General features: G+C 50.3%; 2 protein-coding genes across 3 annotated transcripts in view; one reads left to right on the top strand and one right to left on the bottom strand.

The window, feature by feature from the left end:
* The window catches only part of LOC125723963 (guanine nucleotide-binding protein G(s) subunit alpha isoforms XLas-like), a 48204-nt gene extending 35978 nt beyond the window's left edge, over positions 1-12226 (bottom strand). The window contains exon 1 of the mRNA XM_049000753.1: positions 11394-12226. Coding sequence (XP_048856710.1) covers positions 11394-11856 — 463 coding nt within the window. The 5' untranslated portion in view covers positions 11857-12226. The remainder of the gene's footprint in view (positions 1-11393) is intronic.
* Positions 12227-18769: 6543 nt separating this feature from the next.
* The window catches only part of LOC125724010 (chorion-specific transcription factor GCMb-like), a 12947-nt gene continuing 12876 nt past the window's right edge, over positions 18770-18840 (top strand). Inside the window, exon 1 of one of the 2 annotated variants that reach the window (XM_049000846.1) lies at positions 18770-18840. This exon is cut by the window's right edge and continues 475 nt beyond it. The gene's annotated coding sequence lies outside the window, so the exon portion shown is untranslated. The other variant, XM_049000847.1, reaches the window with a different exon arrangement.

The raw sequence follows: 18840 nt of genomic DNA on the forward strand, positions 1-18840 counted from the left end.
TACCCGTGACCCCGCACCCTAATATGGAACGTGGGGAACAGCATGTTAGTCCCCTGCTCGTCTGTCCCTCATACCCGTGACCCCGCACCCTCACATGGAATGTGGGGAACAGCATGTTAGTCCCCTGCTCCTCTGTCCCTCATACCCGTGACCACGCACCCTCACATGGAATGTGGGGAACAGCATGTTAGTCCCCTGCTCCTCTGTCCCTCATACCCGTGACCCCGCACCCTCACATGGAATGTGGGGAACAGCATGTTAGTCCCCTGCTCCTCTGTTCCTCATACCCGTGACCCCGCACCCTCAAATGGAATGTGGGGAACAGCATGTTAGTCCCCTGCTCCTCTGTTCCTCATACCCGTGACCCCGCACCCTCAAATGGAATGTGGGGAACAGCATGTTAGTCCCCTGCTCCTCTGTCCCTCATACCCGTGACCACGCACCCTCACATGGAATGTGGGGAACAGCATGTTAGTCCCCTGCTCCTCTGTTCCTCATACCCGTGACCCCGCACCCTCACATGGAATGTGGGGAACAGCATGTTAGTCCCCTGCTCCTCTGTCCTTCATACCCGTGACCCCGCACCCTCACAAGGAACGTGGAGAACAGCATGTTAGTCCCCTGCTCCTCTGTCCTTCATACCCGTGACCCTGCACCCTCACAAGGAATGTGGGGAACAGCATGTTAGTCCCCTGCTTGTCTGTCCCTCATACCCGTGACCCCGCACCCTCACATGGAATGTGGAGAACAGCATGTTAGTCCCCTGCTCCTCTGTCCTTCATACCCGTGACCCCGCACACTCACAAGGAGTGTGGGGAACAGCATGTTAGTCCCCTGCTCGTCTGTCCCTCATACCCGTGACCCCGCACCCTCACAAGGAACGTGGGGAACAGCATGTTAGTCCCCTGCTCGTCTGTCCCTCATACCCGTGACCCCGCACCCTCACATGGAACGTGGGGAACAGCATGTTAGTCCCCTGCTCGTCTGTCCCTCATACCCGTGACCCCGCACCCTCACATGGAATGTGGGGAACAGCATGTTAGTCCCCTGCTCCTCTGTCCCTCATACCCGTGACCCCGCACCCTCACAAGGAATGTGGAGAACAGCATGTTAGTCCCCTGCTCGTCTGTCCTTCATGCCCATGACCCCGCACCCTCACATGGAACGTGGGGAACAGCATGTTAGTCCCCTGCTCCTCTGTCCTTCATACCCGTGACCCCGCACCCTCACATGGAACGTGGGGAACAGCATGTTAGTCCCCTGCTCGTCTGTCCCTCATACCCGTGACCCCGCACCCTTACATGGAACGTGGGGAACAGCATGTTAGTCCCCTGCTCGTCTGTCCCTCATACCCGTGACCCCGCACCCTCACATGGAATGTGGGGAACAGCATGTTAGTCCCCTGCTCGTCTGTCCCTCATACCCGTGACCCCGTACCCTCACATGGAACGTGGGGAACAGCATGTTAGTCCCCTGCTCCTCTGTCCCTCATACCCGTGACCCCGCACCCTCACATGGAACGTGGGGAACAGCATGCTAGTCCCCTGCTCCTCTGTCCTTCATACCCGTGACCCCGCACCCTAATATGGAACGTGGGGAACAGCATGTTAGTCCCCTGCTCGTCTGTCCCTCATACCCGTGACCCCGCACCCTCACATGGAATGTGGGGAACAGCATGTTAGTCCCCTGCTCCTCTGTCCCTCATACCCGTGACCACGCACCCTCACATGGAATGTGGGGAACAGCATGTTAGTCCCCTGCTCCTCTGTTCCTCATACCCGTGACCCCGCACCCTCACATGGAATGTGGGGAACAGCATGTTAGTCCCCTGCTCCTCTGTCCCTCATACCCGTGACCCCGCACCCTCACATGGAATGTGGGGAACAGCATGTTAGTCCCCTGCTCCTCTGTTCCTCATACCCGTGACCCCGCACCCTCACATGGAATGTGGGGAACAGCATGTTAGTCCCCTGCTCCTCTGTCCCTCATACCCGTGACCACGCACCCTCACATGGAATGTGGGGAACAGCATGTTAGTCCCCTGCTCCTCTGTTCCTCATACCCGTGACCCCGCACCCTCACATGGAACGTGGGGAACAGCATGTTAGTCCCCTGCTCCTCTGTCCTTCATACCCGTGACCCCGCACCCTCACAAGGAATGTGGAGAACAGCATGTTAGTCCCCTGCTCCTCTGTCCTTCATACCCGTGACCCTGCACCCTCACAAGGAATGTGGGGAACAGCATGTTAGTCCCCTGCTTGTCTGTCCCTCATACCCGTGACCCCGCACCCTCACATGGAATGTGGAGAACAGCATGTTAGTCCCCTGCTCCTCTGTCCTTCATACCCATGACCCCGCACCCTCACATGGAACGTGGGGAACAGCATGCTAGTCCCCTGCTCCTCTGTCCCTCATACCCGTGACCCCGCACCCTAATATGGAACGTGGGGAACAGCATGTTAGTCCCCTGCTCGTCTGTCCCTCATACCCGTGACCCCGCACCCTCACATGGAATGTGGGGAACAGCATGTTAGTCCCCTGCTCCTCTGTCCCTCATACCCGTGACCACGCACCCTCACATGGAATGTGGGGAACAGCATGTTAGTCCCCTGCTCCTCTGTTCCTCATACCCGTGACCCCGCACCCTCACATGGAATGTGGGGAACAGCATGTTAGTCCCCTGCTCCTCTGTCCCTCATACCCGTGACCCCGCACCCTCACATGGAATGTGGGGAACAGCATGTTAGTCCCCTGCTCCTCTGTTCCTCATACCCGTGACCCCGCACCCTCACATGGAATGTGGGGAACAGCATGTTAGTCCCCTGCTCCTCTGTCCCTCATACCCGTGACCACGCACCCTCACATGGAATGTGGGGAACAGCATGTTAGTCCCCTGCTCCTCTGTTCCTCATACCCGTGACCCCGCACCCTCACATGGAACGTGGGGAACAGCATGTTAGTCCCCTGCTCCTCTGTCCTTCATACCCGTGACCCCGCACCCTCACAAGGAATGTGGAGAACAGCATGTTAGTCCCCTGCTCCTCTGTCCTTCATACCCGTGACCCTGCACCCTCACAAGGAATGTGGGGAACAGCATGTTAGTCCCCTGCTTGTCTGTCCCTCATACCCGTGACCCCGCACCCTCACATGGAATGTGGAGAACAGCATGTTAGTCCCCTGCTCCTCTGTCCTTCATACCAGTGACCCCGCACCCTCACAAGGAATGTGGGGAACAGCATGTTAGTCCCCTGCTCGTCTGTCCCTCATACCCGTGACCCCGCACCCTCACAAGGAACGTGGGGAACAGCATGTTAGTCCCCTGCTCGTCTGTCCCTCATACCCGTGACCCCGCACCCTCACATGGAACGTGGGGAACAGCATGTTAGTCCCCTGCTCGTCTGTCCCTCATACCCGTGACCCCGCACCCTCACAAGGAACGTGGGGAACAGCATGTTAGTCCCCTGCTCATCTGTCCCTCATACCCGTGACCCCGCACCCTCACATGGAACGTGGGGAACAGCATGTTAGTCCCCTGCTCCTCTGTCCCTCATACCCGTGACCCCGCACCCTCACATGGAATGTGGGGAACAGCATGTTAGTCCCCTGCTCCTCTGTCCCTCATACCCGTGACCCCGCACCCTCACAAGGAATGTGGAGAACAGCATGTTAGTCCCCTGCTCGTCTGTCCTTCATACCCGTGACCCCGCACCCTCACATGGAACGTGGGGAACAGCATGTTAGTCCCCTGCTCCTCTGTCCCTCATACCCGTGACCCCGCACCCTCACATGGAACGTGGGGAACAGCATGCTAGTCCCCTGCTCCTCTGTCCTTCATACCCGTGACCCCGCACCCTAATATGGAACGTGGGGAACAGCATGTTAGTCCCCTGCTCGTCTGTCCCTCATACCCGTGACCCCGCACCCTCACATGGAATGTGGGGAACAGCATGTTAGTCCCCTGCTCCTCTGTCCCTCATACCCGTGACCACGCACCCTCACATGGAATGTGGGGAACAGCATGTTAGTCCCCTGCTCCTCTGTTCCTCATACCCGTGACCCCGCACCCTCACATGGAATGTGGGGAACAGCATGTTAGTCCCCTGCTCCTCTGTCCCTCATACCCGTGACCCCGCACCCTCACATGGAATGTGGGGAACAGCATGTTAGTCCCCTGCTCCTCTGTTCCTCATACCCGTGACCCCGCACCCTCACATGGAATGTGGGGAACAGCATGTTAGTCCCCTGCTCCTCTGTCCCTCATACCCGTGACCACGCACCCTCACATGGAATGTGGTGAACAGCATGTTAGTCCCCTGCTCCTCTGTTCCTCATACCCGTGACCCCGCACCCTCACATGGAACGTGGGGAACAGCATGTTAGTCCCCTGCTCCTCTGTCCTTCATACCCGTGACCCCGCACCCTCACAAGGAATGTGGAGAACAGCATGTTAGTCCCCTGCTCCTCTGTCCTTCATACCCGTGACCCTGCACCCTCACAAGGAATGTGGGGAACAGCATGTTAGTCCCCTGCTTGTCTGTCCCTCATACCCGTGACCCCGCACCCTCACATGGAATGTGGAGAACAGCATGTTAGTCCCCTGCTCCTCTGTCCTTCATACCCGTGACCCCGCACCCTCACATGGAACGTGGGGAACAGCATGCTAGTCCCCTGCTCCTCTGTCCTTCATACCCGTGACCCCACACCCTAATATGGAACGTGGGGAACAGCATGTTAGTCCCCTGCTCGTCTGTCCCTCATACCCGTGACCCCGCACCCTCACACTGGAATGTGGGGAACAGCATGTTAGTCCCCTGCTCCTCTGTCCCCTCATACCCGTGACCACGCACCCTCACATGGATTGTGGGGAACAGCATGTTAGTCCCCTGCTCCTCTGTTCCTCATACCCGTGACCCCCGCACCCTCACATGGAATGTGGGGAACAGCATGTTAGTCCCCTGCTCCTCTGTCCCTCATACCCGTGACCCCGCACCCTCACATGGAATGTGGGGAACAGCAATGTTAGTCTCCTGCTCCGCTGTTCCTCATACCCGTGACCCCGCACCCTCACATGGAATGTGGGGAACAGCATGTTAGTCCCCTGCTCCTCTGTCCCTCATACCCGTGACCACGCACCCACACATGGCACGTGGGGAACAGCATGTTAGTCCCCTGCTCCTCTGTCCTTCAACCCGTGACCCCGCACCCTCACAAGGAGTGTGGAGAACAGCATGTAGTCCCCTGCCCTCTGGCCCTTCATACCCTGACCCCGCACCCTCACATGGAATGTGGGATACAAGATGCTGCCTCCAGCCTGTGGAAAGGCCCGGGGATCACGAGAGTAAGCAGAATCCTGGTATGCGGAAAGGGACCAGGGACCATGGGGAGTAAGCAGATCCCGGCATGCGAAAGGGGACCAGGGGACCGCGGGGAGCTGAGCAGATCCCAGTATGCGGAAGGGGACCAGGGACCATGGGGAGTAAGCAGATCCTGGCATGTGGAAGGGGACCAGGGAGCATGGGGAGTGAGCAAATCCAGCATGTAGAAAGCGACCAGGGACCGTGCAGAAATGAACCGGGGGGGAGTAAACAGATCCTGGGGTAAGGAAATATCTCAGGGTCGCGGTGCAGTAAGTGCCCCTCTGACCAGAGAAATAGGTTCTCTGTTTAATGCTTCCTCTGCACTCCACTCTGAAGCCTGACAAAGTCAGTCAGTCAGTCAGTCAGTCCGTCTATCCGTCTATATGCAGCACAGGAGGAGAGGTGGGGAGCAGCAGGGAGCCCATCCCAGGATGGACTGGGTAAGCGGCCACAAGTCACATGCTACAGGCTGAACTCAGAGGACAGTGCTTCACCTCAGTGCGCATTTTCCGGACTGCAGGGGGAAACCTACAGAGGCACAGAGAGACTGCGCCAACTGCACACACACAGAGCTGGGGGCGGAATGGAATGCACAGCCCTGGAGATGTGAGATGTTGGCGTTAACCTACAAGCCAACACATCCCGCTACTTAACAGTCCTAATTAATAGTTTTTCGTTTCGTGACCATTACTGTTGCTGCTACTGTGGTAAACGGTTATAACATCAACATCATCATCATCATCGTCTTCCTTCAGACAGGAAGAGACCCTTCACGGCCAAGGACAGGGAGAGCAGGGAGTTCCCAAAAGCTGCTAATGGGGGGGCAGCATTCCACTGTTACAGACTCAGCAAGATCCTGGGGCGATGGACTAAACCTGAGCAATCACCCCAAACTCTCTCCTCAAAATTCCCTGACCAAGATTTAATCTTTGCTGAGGTTAAAAATATCCCGCTCCTCCTCAGTGAAGTCCTGCTCACAGACAGCCGGCCTGAAGGCTGCATACCTGCACGCAACACGCATGTATGCATGCACACATGCGACAATTCCCGCCTCAGTGCAGCGGCTTGAAGGTTTCAAAGTTATTGCCATCTGTGGACCCGTCCCCACTTTTGTGAATGACACAGTAGTGCAAGCAGCATTATCGACCCGAGATAAGGGACTTTCACACCGGAAAATGGAAGTTGACTATGACACAAAGCACAGGCTGCGTGACAAAACAAGTTAGGGCCCCGCCGGGGGCCACGAGCCTCGAGGGAGGGGGTGACACTCCAACTCTCACACGTCCGGCAGCTAAATTACTGCAGGTCACTGCAACCATTATGCAAACCAATTCAGCTACAGGTGAAAAAAAGTGATACAAATTTCCTTTAATAATATGACCAGCAACCATTGCAGAGCAAAGCAAACAGCGTGACTGAGCACAGGGCTGACTAGCTGACGATAAAGTGTCCAATTTCCTATATGGAGCAGATTCCCAGAGTGAACACAAGGCCCCCAGACACGCAGTGGCAGTCAGTGATGTGCTGCTCCGACGGGCAAAGGTGTTACGGGGACATGTTGGAGTCGGGAGGCAAGGGAACAAGACTGAGAGCAAGCACAGGGGAGTCCGAGTAACTAGCGGACATGAGGAGTGAAGGTGAGAGCAAGCACAGGGGAGTCCGAGTAACTAGCGGACACGAGGAGTGAAGTTGAGAGCAAGCACAGGGAGGTCCGAGTAACTAGCGGACATGAGGAGTGAAGGTGAGAGCAAGCACAGGGGAGTCCGAGTAACTAGCGGACATGAGGAGTGAAGTGAGAGCAGCCAGGGCATAAGTCCACATCCTGTACAGCAGAACGTCCAGGGGCCACTTATACACAAGTGCACAGTCTCACTGCGCACAGGCCTCAGCGGACAGCTCATCATAACCCTTAGCTCAGCACAGCTCAGGGGTGCACAGCTTAACTCAGCGCAGCTCATATGCTCAAAGCGCCCAGCTTTTACAGTGCACAGCTCATAGCTCAAAGCACACAATTCAGCACAGCTCATAGCTCAGTGCAGCTCATTGCTCAAAGCACACAGTTCAGCACAGCTCATAGCTCAGCACAGCACATTGCTCAAAGCACACAGTTCAGCACAGCTCATTGCTCAAAGCACACAGTTCAGCTCAGTGTACAGCTCAGGGCTCTCAGCACAGCTCATTGCTCTCAGCACACAGCTCAGCGAGTCGACTGAAGATACCCATAGATACCTGAATATACCTCAATCTGACAGCGGGGAAGAGAGAAAGCAGGACCTCACAAAGCGTTATGGTGATACATCAAAGCAGACATTTGCGTGAGCCAAAGGGCACAGTAAAACTGACAGCTGGAGACACTGTCACTGTCTGTCACTGACAACCCCAGGCCACATCACATCATACGGAAACCTCCAAGGCACCTGACTTAATGAAAGGAAGCTGCTTTTATCAGCCCCCACCTAGCCCCGCCCCGATACCACCACTATTCAACCACCTGGGGGCGTCCAGCTCAACTCCGCACAAATGCAAACTAACTGCCCACACCAGCAGCACAGGTATAAAGCACAGTTTTATACACTCTCAGTAACTATCCTTACAGGGGCTCATGACACTAAACATGAAGCAGTAGGGGCCCCGAGGCCATGAAACGAACCCCCAACCAGGGAAGGCCCCCCCAAACCGTCCCTTTGCCTTCCTATGACTGCTTACAGAAAGTTCTCTTTTCCAACCCAATGACCGCCCCCCCCCCCCCCCCAACAAAACTGTGCCAGGTCCCATTCCACAGGGAGGTTCAACATCTAACTGATGACTACAGAGCTGGCAAAGGACAGACAGCCTCCCTGAAACCAGCGCACATGCTCAACAGCATATCGTGTCCTCAGCAGCGCCTGTGAATGATGAGGTTCTTATGCTAAACCAATGAGCTGTCCATGGCCAGCAGGCAGGGAGATCAGCGCTATTTAAGAAGCTAGTGCCAGGACATTCAGGCATCAATATTTCAACAAGCCACCTCCAAATACATCCAACCTGTCAATCCATGCATTTTTGATAAAGGTTTGGCAAAGCAGGCCTCCAGTAACAGCGACATCATAACCAGAATTATATGACGTACTTTACATTAGAAGAGGAAGGAGAGCGAAAAAACACTGCATGTCTGTCAAGAGTGAATTTCTGCCACTAGCCATGCGGACAAGACGGAGATTAGCATCAGAGTACGACTATTCTGCCGACACTCATTTCCACTTGTTTGCCCTGTCACAGCACCAAGGATTTATGCATATCGAAGTGGTATCAGGAGAAGGCCAAAGTGAAATCCCGTCCCTTTATGCCAAGAATACAACAGTGAAGGGATTTTTCTTTGGCCTCCTCCTGATAACACTTCGATATGCATAAATCAACACGGAAAACAAGGGACTAGGCAGGAACACAGCACAGCAAAAGTCAGAAACACAGAATCCAAATCTGGGCAGAAACCAAACCTGGAAACTCCAGAAGAATACAAGACAGCAGGCAGACACTGGGAGCACCAACTTATTTACAAAGTCACGCACAGCAATATTCTTGCTTATTAATTTGAGGCAATAAAGTTCAGCAGCAAAACAGTAGTAAAGCCAATTCACTGAGTACCAAAGTCCATCTACCGCCAGAACAAGGTGGAAGCCTGCAGCCAGAACTTCAGGAAAACAATCAATTTAGCACTGTGAAAATGTGCCTTTGGGGGGAGGGATGCTCCCCGGTGACCCGCAATTAGGCCCAGACTGACACCGGAACAGCTTGGCCCAACTCCACAGAGACGCTGGGCCTCGGTGGGAAAATGAAGGCAGGCCGATCGACCACACGGAGACTCTTTTACAGTCTGAAAGGCATTCAGCAGTCCAAAGGCGAGCAGCAGCGACAGGCCAGATAACATGAATATATAATGCACGGAAAAAGCTGAAATGCAGTGACAGCGAGCGGTGGACGCTGCTCGGGCAGGGCATCGGCGACGCTGCTCAGTGACTCATGGCCGGGAATCGCTGTGAGACAAAAGGAGCCGCCGTGTCTGTCCCGGACCGGAGAGGCAGCATTAGAGTGGGAGAGGGTGGGGGGCATCCTTACCAGGGAGACCCTACAGAGGTTACTGCATACACCATGTCAGCAGAGAAACTCCGTCTCCTTGCTACAGTATTGGACCCTCTGAGACCATAAGATCCCTAAATTATTTTAACTGCCAAAAAACACTTTATTACTCTGCGCGAATAAAACACGCAGACAGAGAGACAAACAAGTGTCCAAGCAGAGAGAGAGCTGCAAACGATGCAGAAATGCCGGAGACAGGTCAGCACCGCGGCAGTCTGCAGTTAAGACAGTGGGACGACCAAGCTACCGTCCCGGCTTCTTATTTCCAGGGGAGGGGTAAAGCAGGTCAGAACCGCGGTGAGCAACACACACTCTGCATAGTGAAAGCGGACCTGACTTTCAAAAGCACTGCCTGGGAGTGAGTAAACCTCGTGGTGGAATAATGTGCGCGCATCACACAAGGGTGGATCAGCAATTAAGGGTCGGCGGGACACATGCATTTAAGACGGCGGAGGGAAACATGCATTAAGGATGGCGGGTGGTACACATGCACTAAGGGCCGGCAGGGGGGACACATGCACTAAGGGCCGGCAGGGGGGACACATGCACTAAGGATGGCGGGAGGGGGGACACATGCACTAAGGGCCGGCAGGGGGGACACATGCACTGAGAGGCGGCAGGGGGGACACATGCACTGAGAGGCGGCAGGGGGGACACATGCACTAAGGGCCGGCAGGGGGGACACATGCATTAAGGATGGCGGGAGGGGGGACACATGCACTAAGGGCCGGCAGGGGGGACACATGCACTAAGGGCCGGCAGGGGGGACACATGCACTAAGGGCCGGCAGGGGGGACACATGCATTAAGGATGGCGGGAGGGGGGACACATGCACTAAGGGCCGGCAGGGGGGACACATGCACTAAGGATGGCGGGTGGTACACATGCACTGAGAGGCGGCAGGGGGGACACATGCACTGAGAGGCGGCAGGGGGGACACATGCACTAAGGATGGCGGGAGGGGGGACACATGCACTAAGGGCCGGCAGGGGGGACACATGCACTAAGGGCCGGCAGGGGGGACACATGCACTAAGGGCCGGCAGGGGGGACACATGCACTAAGGGCCGGCAGGGGGGACACATGCACTAAGGGCCGGCAGGGGGGACACATGCACTAAGGGCCGGCAGGGGGGACACATGCACTAAGGGCCGGCAGGGGGGACACATGCACTAAGGGCCGGCAGGGGGGACACATGCACTAAGGATGGCGGGAGGGGGGACACATGCACTAAGGATGGCGGGAGGGGGGACACATGCACTAAGGATGGCGGGAGGGGGGACACATGCACTAAGGGCCGGCAGGGGGGACACATGCACTAAGGGCCGGCAGGGGGGACACATGCACTAAGGGCCGGCAGGGGGGACACATGCACTAAGGGCCGGCAGGGGGGACACATGCACTAAGGGGCGGGGGGACACATGCACTAAGGATGGCGGGAGGGGGGACACATGCATTAAGGATGGCGGGGGGGGGGACACATGCATTAAGGATGGCGGGGGGGGGGGACACATGCATTAAGGATGGCGGGGGGGGGGGACACATGCATTAAGGATGGCGGGGGGGGGGGACACATGCATTAAGGATGGCGGGGGGGGGGGACACATGCACTAAGGGGCAGGGGGACACATGCATTAAGGACGGCGGGGGGGACACATGCATTAAGGATGGCGGGAGGGGGGACACATGCATTAAGGATGGCGGGGGGGGGGGACACATGCACTAAGGGGCAGGGGGACACATGCATTAAGGACGGCGGGGGGGACACATGCATTAAGGATGGCGGGAGGGGGGACACATGCATTAAGGACGGGGGGGGGGGACACACATGCGTTAAGGACGGCGGGGGGGGGGGGGGGGGGACGGGACGGGACGGGACACATGTATTAAAGGGAGGCGGGACACAGATGCTCACACCTACCTAGCAAAAGCAGCCGATGAGTCTGTTTGTACTCCCGCTTCAGCTCCTTGAGGACCCTGTCAATGTTCTTGCTGACTTTCTTCGCCTCCCTCTCTGCCTCCTTCTCCTCGGTCAGCAGTCTCTCCCAGTTTTTCTGCTTCTGCAGCAGCTGTAGCCGCCGGTTGTGCTCCGTACCCGCAGCCTTACCTCCCCCTCCGCCTCCGTTCTGGATCAGCACGCCATCCGTGGCCGGGTCTCCGCGGCGGGGCTCCCCGGCGGAAGGTTTGGCAGCGTCCCCTCGGCGTATCTGGCCGTCGCGGAACGGCTCGGTCTCGCCGTATCCCCCCGCGTCCTCGTGGCTCAAGCCACCTGCACGGAGCGGTGCCGCCGAGTCGGCCGGCTGCTCGGAGTCCGAAGCCGCATTGGAGATGGAGCCGCTGAGCTCTCCGAAGAGACGCGGGCGCAGGCTGTAGCACAGCCCCATGTTTGCGATGTTCTTGTTGTTATATTTATGTAAATTTAAAATAAAATAAAATAAACCCTAAATATAGACTATCTTCGCACCGGGTTCAGCGCGTCATCATCACAGCGTAGCTCCAAAGGTAAAATTTAAATCCAAATGTAGCCTGGGAAGGTGAGCGGACTGAGTCCCCGCATTCGCCGCATGCCATCTTGCGTCCGCCTCGGTTAGTCAGCGCCAGTTCCGCTGTTCGCTGCCGGATCACCTGATCGCTCAGTGGACTCGGCCGGTTCACCTTACCGTAAGTGACCCAAAAGCACGACTCAAGAAAAACACCCACTATCTATAATAAACGCGGCCCACATTCTTTCGACGACAGAGGAAACTCGCTGCGGACAATAATAGTGGAAATACACCTTACCGTAAATAAACCAGAAGCACGAGCACTAAAAATGTACTGCAAATATCCAATGAAATGTCCGCAATCATTCGAAGACTAGAGAAATCGTTGGGTACAATTATAGCAGATATACAGCACGATTAAACCAAAATCACTACTTAATAAAATAACCATCTAATATCTAAAAAACCCGCGGCCCATCGTCATTCATATAGCAGAGTATACCTTACCGTGCATAAACCAAAAGCACTACATTTCAGTGTTAATTAAATGTGTACTAATCTTTCATTTTCTGCAGCATGATAAAAATTGCAGGCGGAGTTATTTTCGGGTTGAATTATTTGGATGTACCGTAAAATCATTGGCGAGACCATCGCTCCGGCGTAGTTGCAGTTCAATAAATGCCCATCTGTGAGAATGAACTGCTTGTTAGTTGACTGGGCTTCAGGCATTGGTCTTGGTGACGTTTATTTTTCAACACCAGATTCTAATATTAATATATAGATTAACATTTTCTGGTTAATTATTGTAGACAAATCATATGGCCCATTTTGCCAAATAATTATGAATGTGCCGTAATATTCCCCACCGCTAACAAAAAGATGAAATTTCCAAATGATAAGTAATGCGCTTAATGCCAAAGATTAACAAAATGAAATATATTGTATAGGTAAACACTGTACTGTATTATTTTGTATTTTGTGGAAACACGTTGCGCTATTCTTCACAGACATCTGTCCCGTTTCTTTGCATTGAGTTTAATCCCTATAAAATCTGTCAGATTATGTATCTGATGCGGATTAGTCACTGTACATGTGTCTGCACATGTCGCCAATTTGAATCGCATGTCATTACGATTACGAGCAATCATATCGCCATTGGGCTCTTAATTCCAAGAACTGCACCCCTCCTCTCCGAAAAAGGCCGAGCCCATGCTTCACTCCCATAGAAGAGCAAGATAAACATAAAGATAAACTGCCGGCTACATGGCGAGCAGCTTGCGATAACTTTCGGCGCTAGCTCATTTTTTGCTTGTCATGTGAACAGAGTCACACGTATATGCTACACAGTAAACGTTATAAATCTAATGTTTTCAGATCTGCGTGGTTTCTGGGTGGCAGAAGGCCCACGCCGCTTCTTACAGCTGGGCGTTGCTGAGAGATTTCTATTTTAAGCAATACAGATCTGTGGTGGAGTGAAGGTGTCCTGTCCTGCATGCTGGTGTAGGAATGCAGAGCCATGTGCCTGGGTTGATGATCTGAGAGCAGTGATGCTCTGTGTCTATCCAGAGGATAGACACAGAGCTTAGGAAGCAATTTTATATAACTGGGAAAAATAAAAGAGCTCTTGAAGAGTGCTGCAGACACGTGGTTGTTCACGCATGTCAGAGTCAAACTCGATGCCGGATGCTGTGTACTGCGGTGGTCGTCCTCTGCATTGTGTCACTGATGACAAGGGAACATGGGGACATGGCCTGATGTGTGCCCTCATTTCCGCCTTGTTTAATGAAGCAGGTGGACTTCAGTTCTTACACACTCAATGTCTCTCCTCTGGTCTATCAATATCCACAATGTGGTAATAAATATTTAATACCAACACAATATCTATCATATGTCCATGCTTGCATTACAAAACAAGCATCACATCATTTATAGTGCGTATCTTACGTCTTTTTATAAATACCTTCTATATATAATCTATATAAAAAGGGTGAGCAGAGGTAGAATGGTTGTTAAGGGAGTCTACAGGTTATATAAATCATATTTATTGCAATTAACCTTTGTATGCATGGTGATAAGGCTGCTTACACAGCAAAGTCCTGTACTGTTTCTTTTTGTATGTCCCAGTCATCACACCTAACAACTTGGGAAGGACAGTGAAGACACCAAAGGCTTACAGCTGCCTGCAGCTTTGCGGAATTAACTTAAAATGCAACAAAATCAAATTTCCATTCAAAGCTATCAGCCAAGCACTGCTGACCATTAAAATGATAAGAATGCTCTGGATCGCTGAATACAACTTCAGATAGGAGATACAGGCAAACATTGTCGATACTCACTGTCCAAACCTATGTGAGTCATGGTTTGCAGTGATATTATATTAATTTACATATTACAAGAGTTAATGATGTTGAACTGGTTTGAGAACAGTGGTGTGGCCAGAGAATCTAGTGCAGAGGCAGTAACAGATGTATGAATACAGCTTGCCCTCGAGATGAACCCAGGGTTAATCTTGATTACATGATCACCTGTCAGTTTCATCAGCAGTTATCTAACTTTATGAGTTCTCAGTTTAAGACATGGCAATGTGTCTGGACAAAATATGCAAACCTGGCAGGCAATATAAGTTTTTTAGTGTGATGTTGTAATGCTGTGCTATATTTAGCTTCTGTAAATGTACAAGAGAGACAGAGGGTTAGCGTCGGGAGAGGCAGAGGGTTAGGGTTATGTTCAGGAGAGGCAGAGGGTTAGGGTCAGGAGAGGCAGAGGGTTAGGGTTATGTTCAGGAGAGGCAGAGGGTTAGGGTCAGGTGAGGCAGAGGGTTAGGGTCAGGAGAGGCAGAGGGTTAGGGTTAGGGTCAGGAGAGGCAGAGGGTTAGGGTCAGGAGAGGCAGAGGGTTAGGGTTATGTTCAGGAGAGGCAGAGGGTTAGGGTCAGGTGAGGCAGAGGGTTAGGTTCAGGAGAGGCAGAGGGTTAGGGTTAGGGTCAGGTGAGGCAGAGGGTTAGGGTCAGGAGAGGCAGAGGGTTAGGGTTAAATAAAAAAGATTTGTAGTGCCATTTCTCCTAAAGTGGGGATATTCCCTTGTTCTTAACAATATCTAAAAACACCTTTAATAAGTCCAAGGGTTCATATGAAGACATTGATTTTATGATCTAAACATACTCTTATCTTTAAGTGCAGTGCCACTTTCAGGTATCCGCCGTGTAACAACATTTTAAGGAGTCTTTTGTGATTAATAATCTGAGCCGAAACAGCAACCAAACAAAAATCTCTTTTGGCCAAAGAATGCTGTGTATGTCATAAAATAGTCACCATTATGGAATTTTTGGAACAGCAGAAAGCAAGCTCAGACAGGCCATCAGGAAGTTCTAGAAATATCTTAATAGTTTACCCCCCGGTCAGTGGTAATATGTACCAAAGGGAGCCGCTTAACAGCAAATTCCTCTGGGGCTGGTTTTGAAAACCACTGGTTTTTTGGTATTCTGATCATGCTATTAAAAAGTTTCATCTTTTTTTATGTGAATCCTGTTTCAATCCTGACTTCAGGTTATACCTCAAAGCTGATATGCCATATAGTACAAGAGGCAGGTCAGATATGTCTGGCATTTTGACTCTCTTGATAAAACTAAATAACAATTACTACATGCGCGTCGTCCGATTTGCAAGGAGGACACTGCAGATGCTTTCTACATCCAGAAATCTGTTGCACCGCTGCCACACGTCTCACTAGAGGGCGCCAACAACGACGTTTGCTGGGATATTTCAATAGGTTATTTTTTATCGCGTAAAGTTCGTTGGACGCAGAAGAGATTTTGAAAAGGAGACCCTGGAAACTTTCATTCATTGATGTGACATAGGCCTGTGCATCTGTGACGACTTGTATGATTCCTCAGCTAATAACAACGGACAGATTCGTATGAGAAACACCACATTTCATGCTCGATAGCCTGTGTCTGTTTCTTCCCATCGTGTCCCGACGTAACACCGCGCTTGAGCAAGATAGGAGATCGGGGAAATGTAGGCGCCAAGGGTGGGGCGGCATCAACTGTTTTCCCTGTAAGTTGTAAATGTTGAACATTAATCTCTACTGCACTACAGTCCATTAGTGATGCATCACCAGAAAAGGAAAACAATTCGAATGTTAAGGTATATTTACTTTAACGTACAAAAACGTACACTGATGGCACAATAAACTTATTTGGAACACAGTCCACGACAATCACTTTGGTGTGGGGTGGTAAGCCAGTTTTGACAAATCTGAAAATATGAAAGCTCTTCTTTATTAGAAGATTTACTGTAGGAGAAAACGGACTAATAACGCACCAAATGCTTATTTCTAGGAATTATAAACACGCATGCTATTTTGTTGAAGGCTACCTGCTACCTTCATACACAAACACATAAATTATAATCCTGAATCTGTCAGTCCGTGAATATATGGTTCAGTCTAATGCAGAACACAGCGATCATTACTTGATCATGATTTCCTTTTCGTAACACTGTGACATAGTAATTTAATAGTGATTTGGCTTTTGTGTAACACTAGGGGGCGCCGTCGTATTATAACGGTACCTTTTTACGACCGTTGAGCAAATATGATTTATTTAGGGGAAAGGGGAGCTTGAACACCGGAAGGTTGAGTTACTGAGGGATAACCCTACCTACAAGTTTGTGGATGACATCACAGAGAGGTACCCCTAGCTGCTTTCCACTCTTCAGCTCTGCCGAATTTAGGTGTGATTTTAAGGACAAAGACTATATAGACAAGAGCACAAAGGTTTGCATGGACGGGACACGTCGCTTTGAACCCGCCTTAGAAGGAAGAGAAGCAAAATATGCTCGGCTTTCACCCTGACCCGCTCCTTTGGTTGTCACGACAAAAACATACAGTGAATCTTTTTATAAGTAACTTCTGTTTTTAAATGATTTTTAGTATTTCAGAGCATAATTTGCGTTACCAATTCACCATAATTTTGAATGAGCGAATACGGACAATTTTTTTAAATCGATCTATATATATTCATAACATTGCGTGGTATATCATTGAAACAAAAGCACGTGAAGGACATTGTGCATTTAAAGACATTATAATGGGGGTAATTATGGAAAAAAATAACAAATGCAACATTTGATTTGTTTTAATGAATATTTTTCGAAATAGTAAGACAGTTTGTATTTGGGCAGGTTGCACTTAAATAGCAATAGGTCTACCTATACCACAGAACTGAAATTATTTTATAACTAATTTCTTTTTGCGAAATGTATACTTGCCAATATTTGCTACGAAATTGTTGCGCACTTTTATGCATAGATAGGAAATGAGTCGCCAATAAACAAGATAATTACGGAATAACATCCAAATACGTTTTTGGTTTATTTTATGCAACTTTGTAATACATCCGTAATGACACCAGCTTTTTCAGTAGTGCAGATGATTAACATGTATTTATTCATGCCGAGTATTTATCGAAAACACGTGCTAATTCTAAGTATTGAAAAAGTCTTTGTGCTTGGGGTACTTTGAGTGAGCTCAAAATCCCAAATAGTCAAACAAATACGTCTTTGCTGTTACATTTCTTAATAAACTTCATATTTATTTGTTTTACAGTCTGACTGCAATTTGTCACACGTGTCGAAATTATATAGTTTTTTTCAAACAGTTATTTTAAGAGTAAAATTGAATTCAATGTAAGAAAAATAATGAATTCCATTGTTCATATATTTCGATATAAAAGGACGTCATTAATAATATATTATTAAAAAGACCGATAATAAATGTTTATATCTGTGTATTAATTACATTTCTTCTGATTTGAAGGAATTAATGTAACATATAATTTTGGTTGAAGTAAGCAAAAAGAGTATTTTCAGTGAAACTATAAAAATAAAAAGTATACTTATTGGCAATTTTGCGAGTCCCGAGAATTCAGGGTCTTGGGCTGTTGTAAAAACAGTATGAAGAACAATGTGTATCACATCATTTTAATATAACTTCATCTAGCAAGCAATTGCTACCTTGATTAAATTGACCACCACCGTCCCCTATTGCTGCTACATTATTAAGAGGTGATTTAAAAAGTATTTAATTTTTAATTTTATTAAATGACCAGTAACCGCAGCACATTTTCACCCTGCTGCCGCCGAGCACCTTCGCCAGTCACCCAAACTGGTTTGTGTTTGTTTCCTTGCTTGCTTGGATAATCTTGTTTAAATAATTCTTCTGGTGAACTATGGTAATTATAAAGACGCTCAGCTCATAATCGCTGACATTTTGAGTATGATTTCCATGTAATTGTATGTAAGAAACGGCTAAAATTATGTCTAAATAATAAAACGATTAATATAAACTAATAATACATAAAAACAGCTTGCAAGCTTAAACAGAATTTTTTACATTTGAGTTTTGCTTTTGATTATTGTCAAACCTGTAATGTTTTTATTCTGGCTTTAATGGGTGTTTATTTTGGTATCAATCAGTTGTTTTCCACCCAAAAGCTCCCCGAACGCGACTTTCCGTTTACATATAACAAAGATTGACCTTAGATTGGCGTGTCCTTTGGAAGACGGCAGTTCCAGCTCGCTCACCTTTCTGCGCCCCTGACGTGCGCAGATATTTTGCTGACTGCTGAGGAGAAAAACACGCAAATCCTCGTGGCGCCGGTTGGCCCTAATAGCACCTGTCGGACATGAAAATGGGAAAAAGTCTATAGAATGATTTCACCTGCGGGGGAAGGGTGGGGGGAAGCGGGATATTTTATATGACTGTACACTGAATATCAATATAGGGGTACGTATATGCTTATATAGTGGCATTTGTCGTTTTTTAGTTTATACTCAGCCTGATAAAGAGATCTGGCAGTTATGAATAAGGAAATGCTGTTAGTTGAG

Source organism: Brienomyrus brachyistius, unplaced genomic scaffold (genome assembly GCF_023856365.1).
Source record: "Brienomyrus brachyistius isolate T26 unplaced genomic scaffold, BBRACH_0.4 scaffold53, whole genome shotgun sequence".
Taxonomy (NCBI): Eukaryota; Metazoa; Chordata; class Actinopteri; order Osteoglossiformes; family Mormyridae; genus Brienomyrus; species Brienomyrus brachyistius.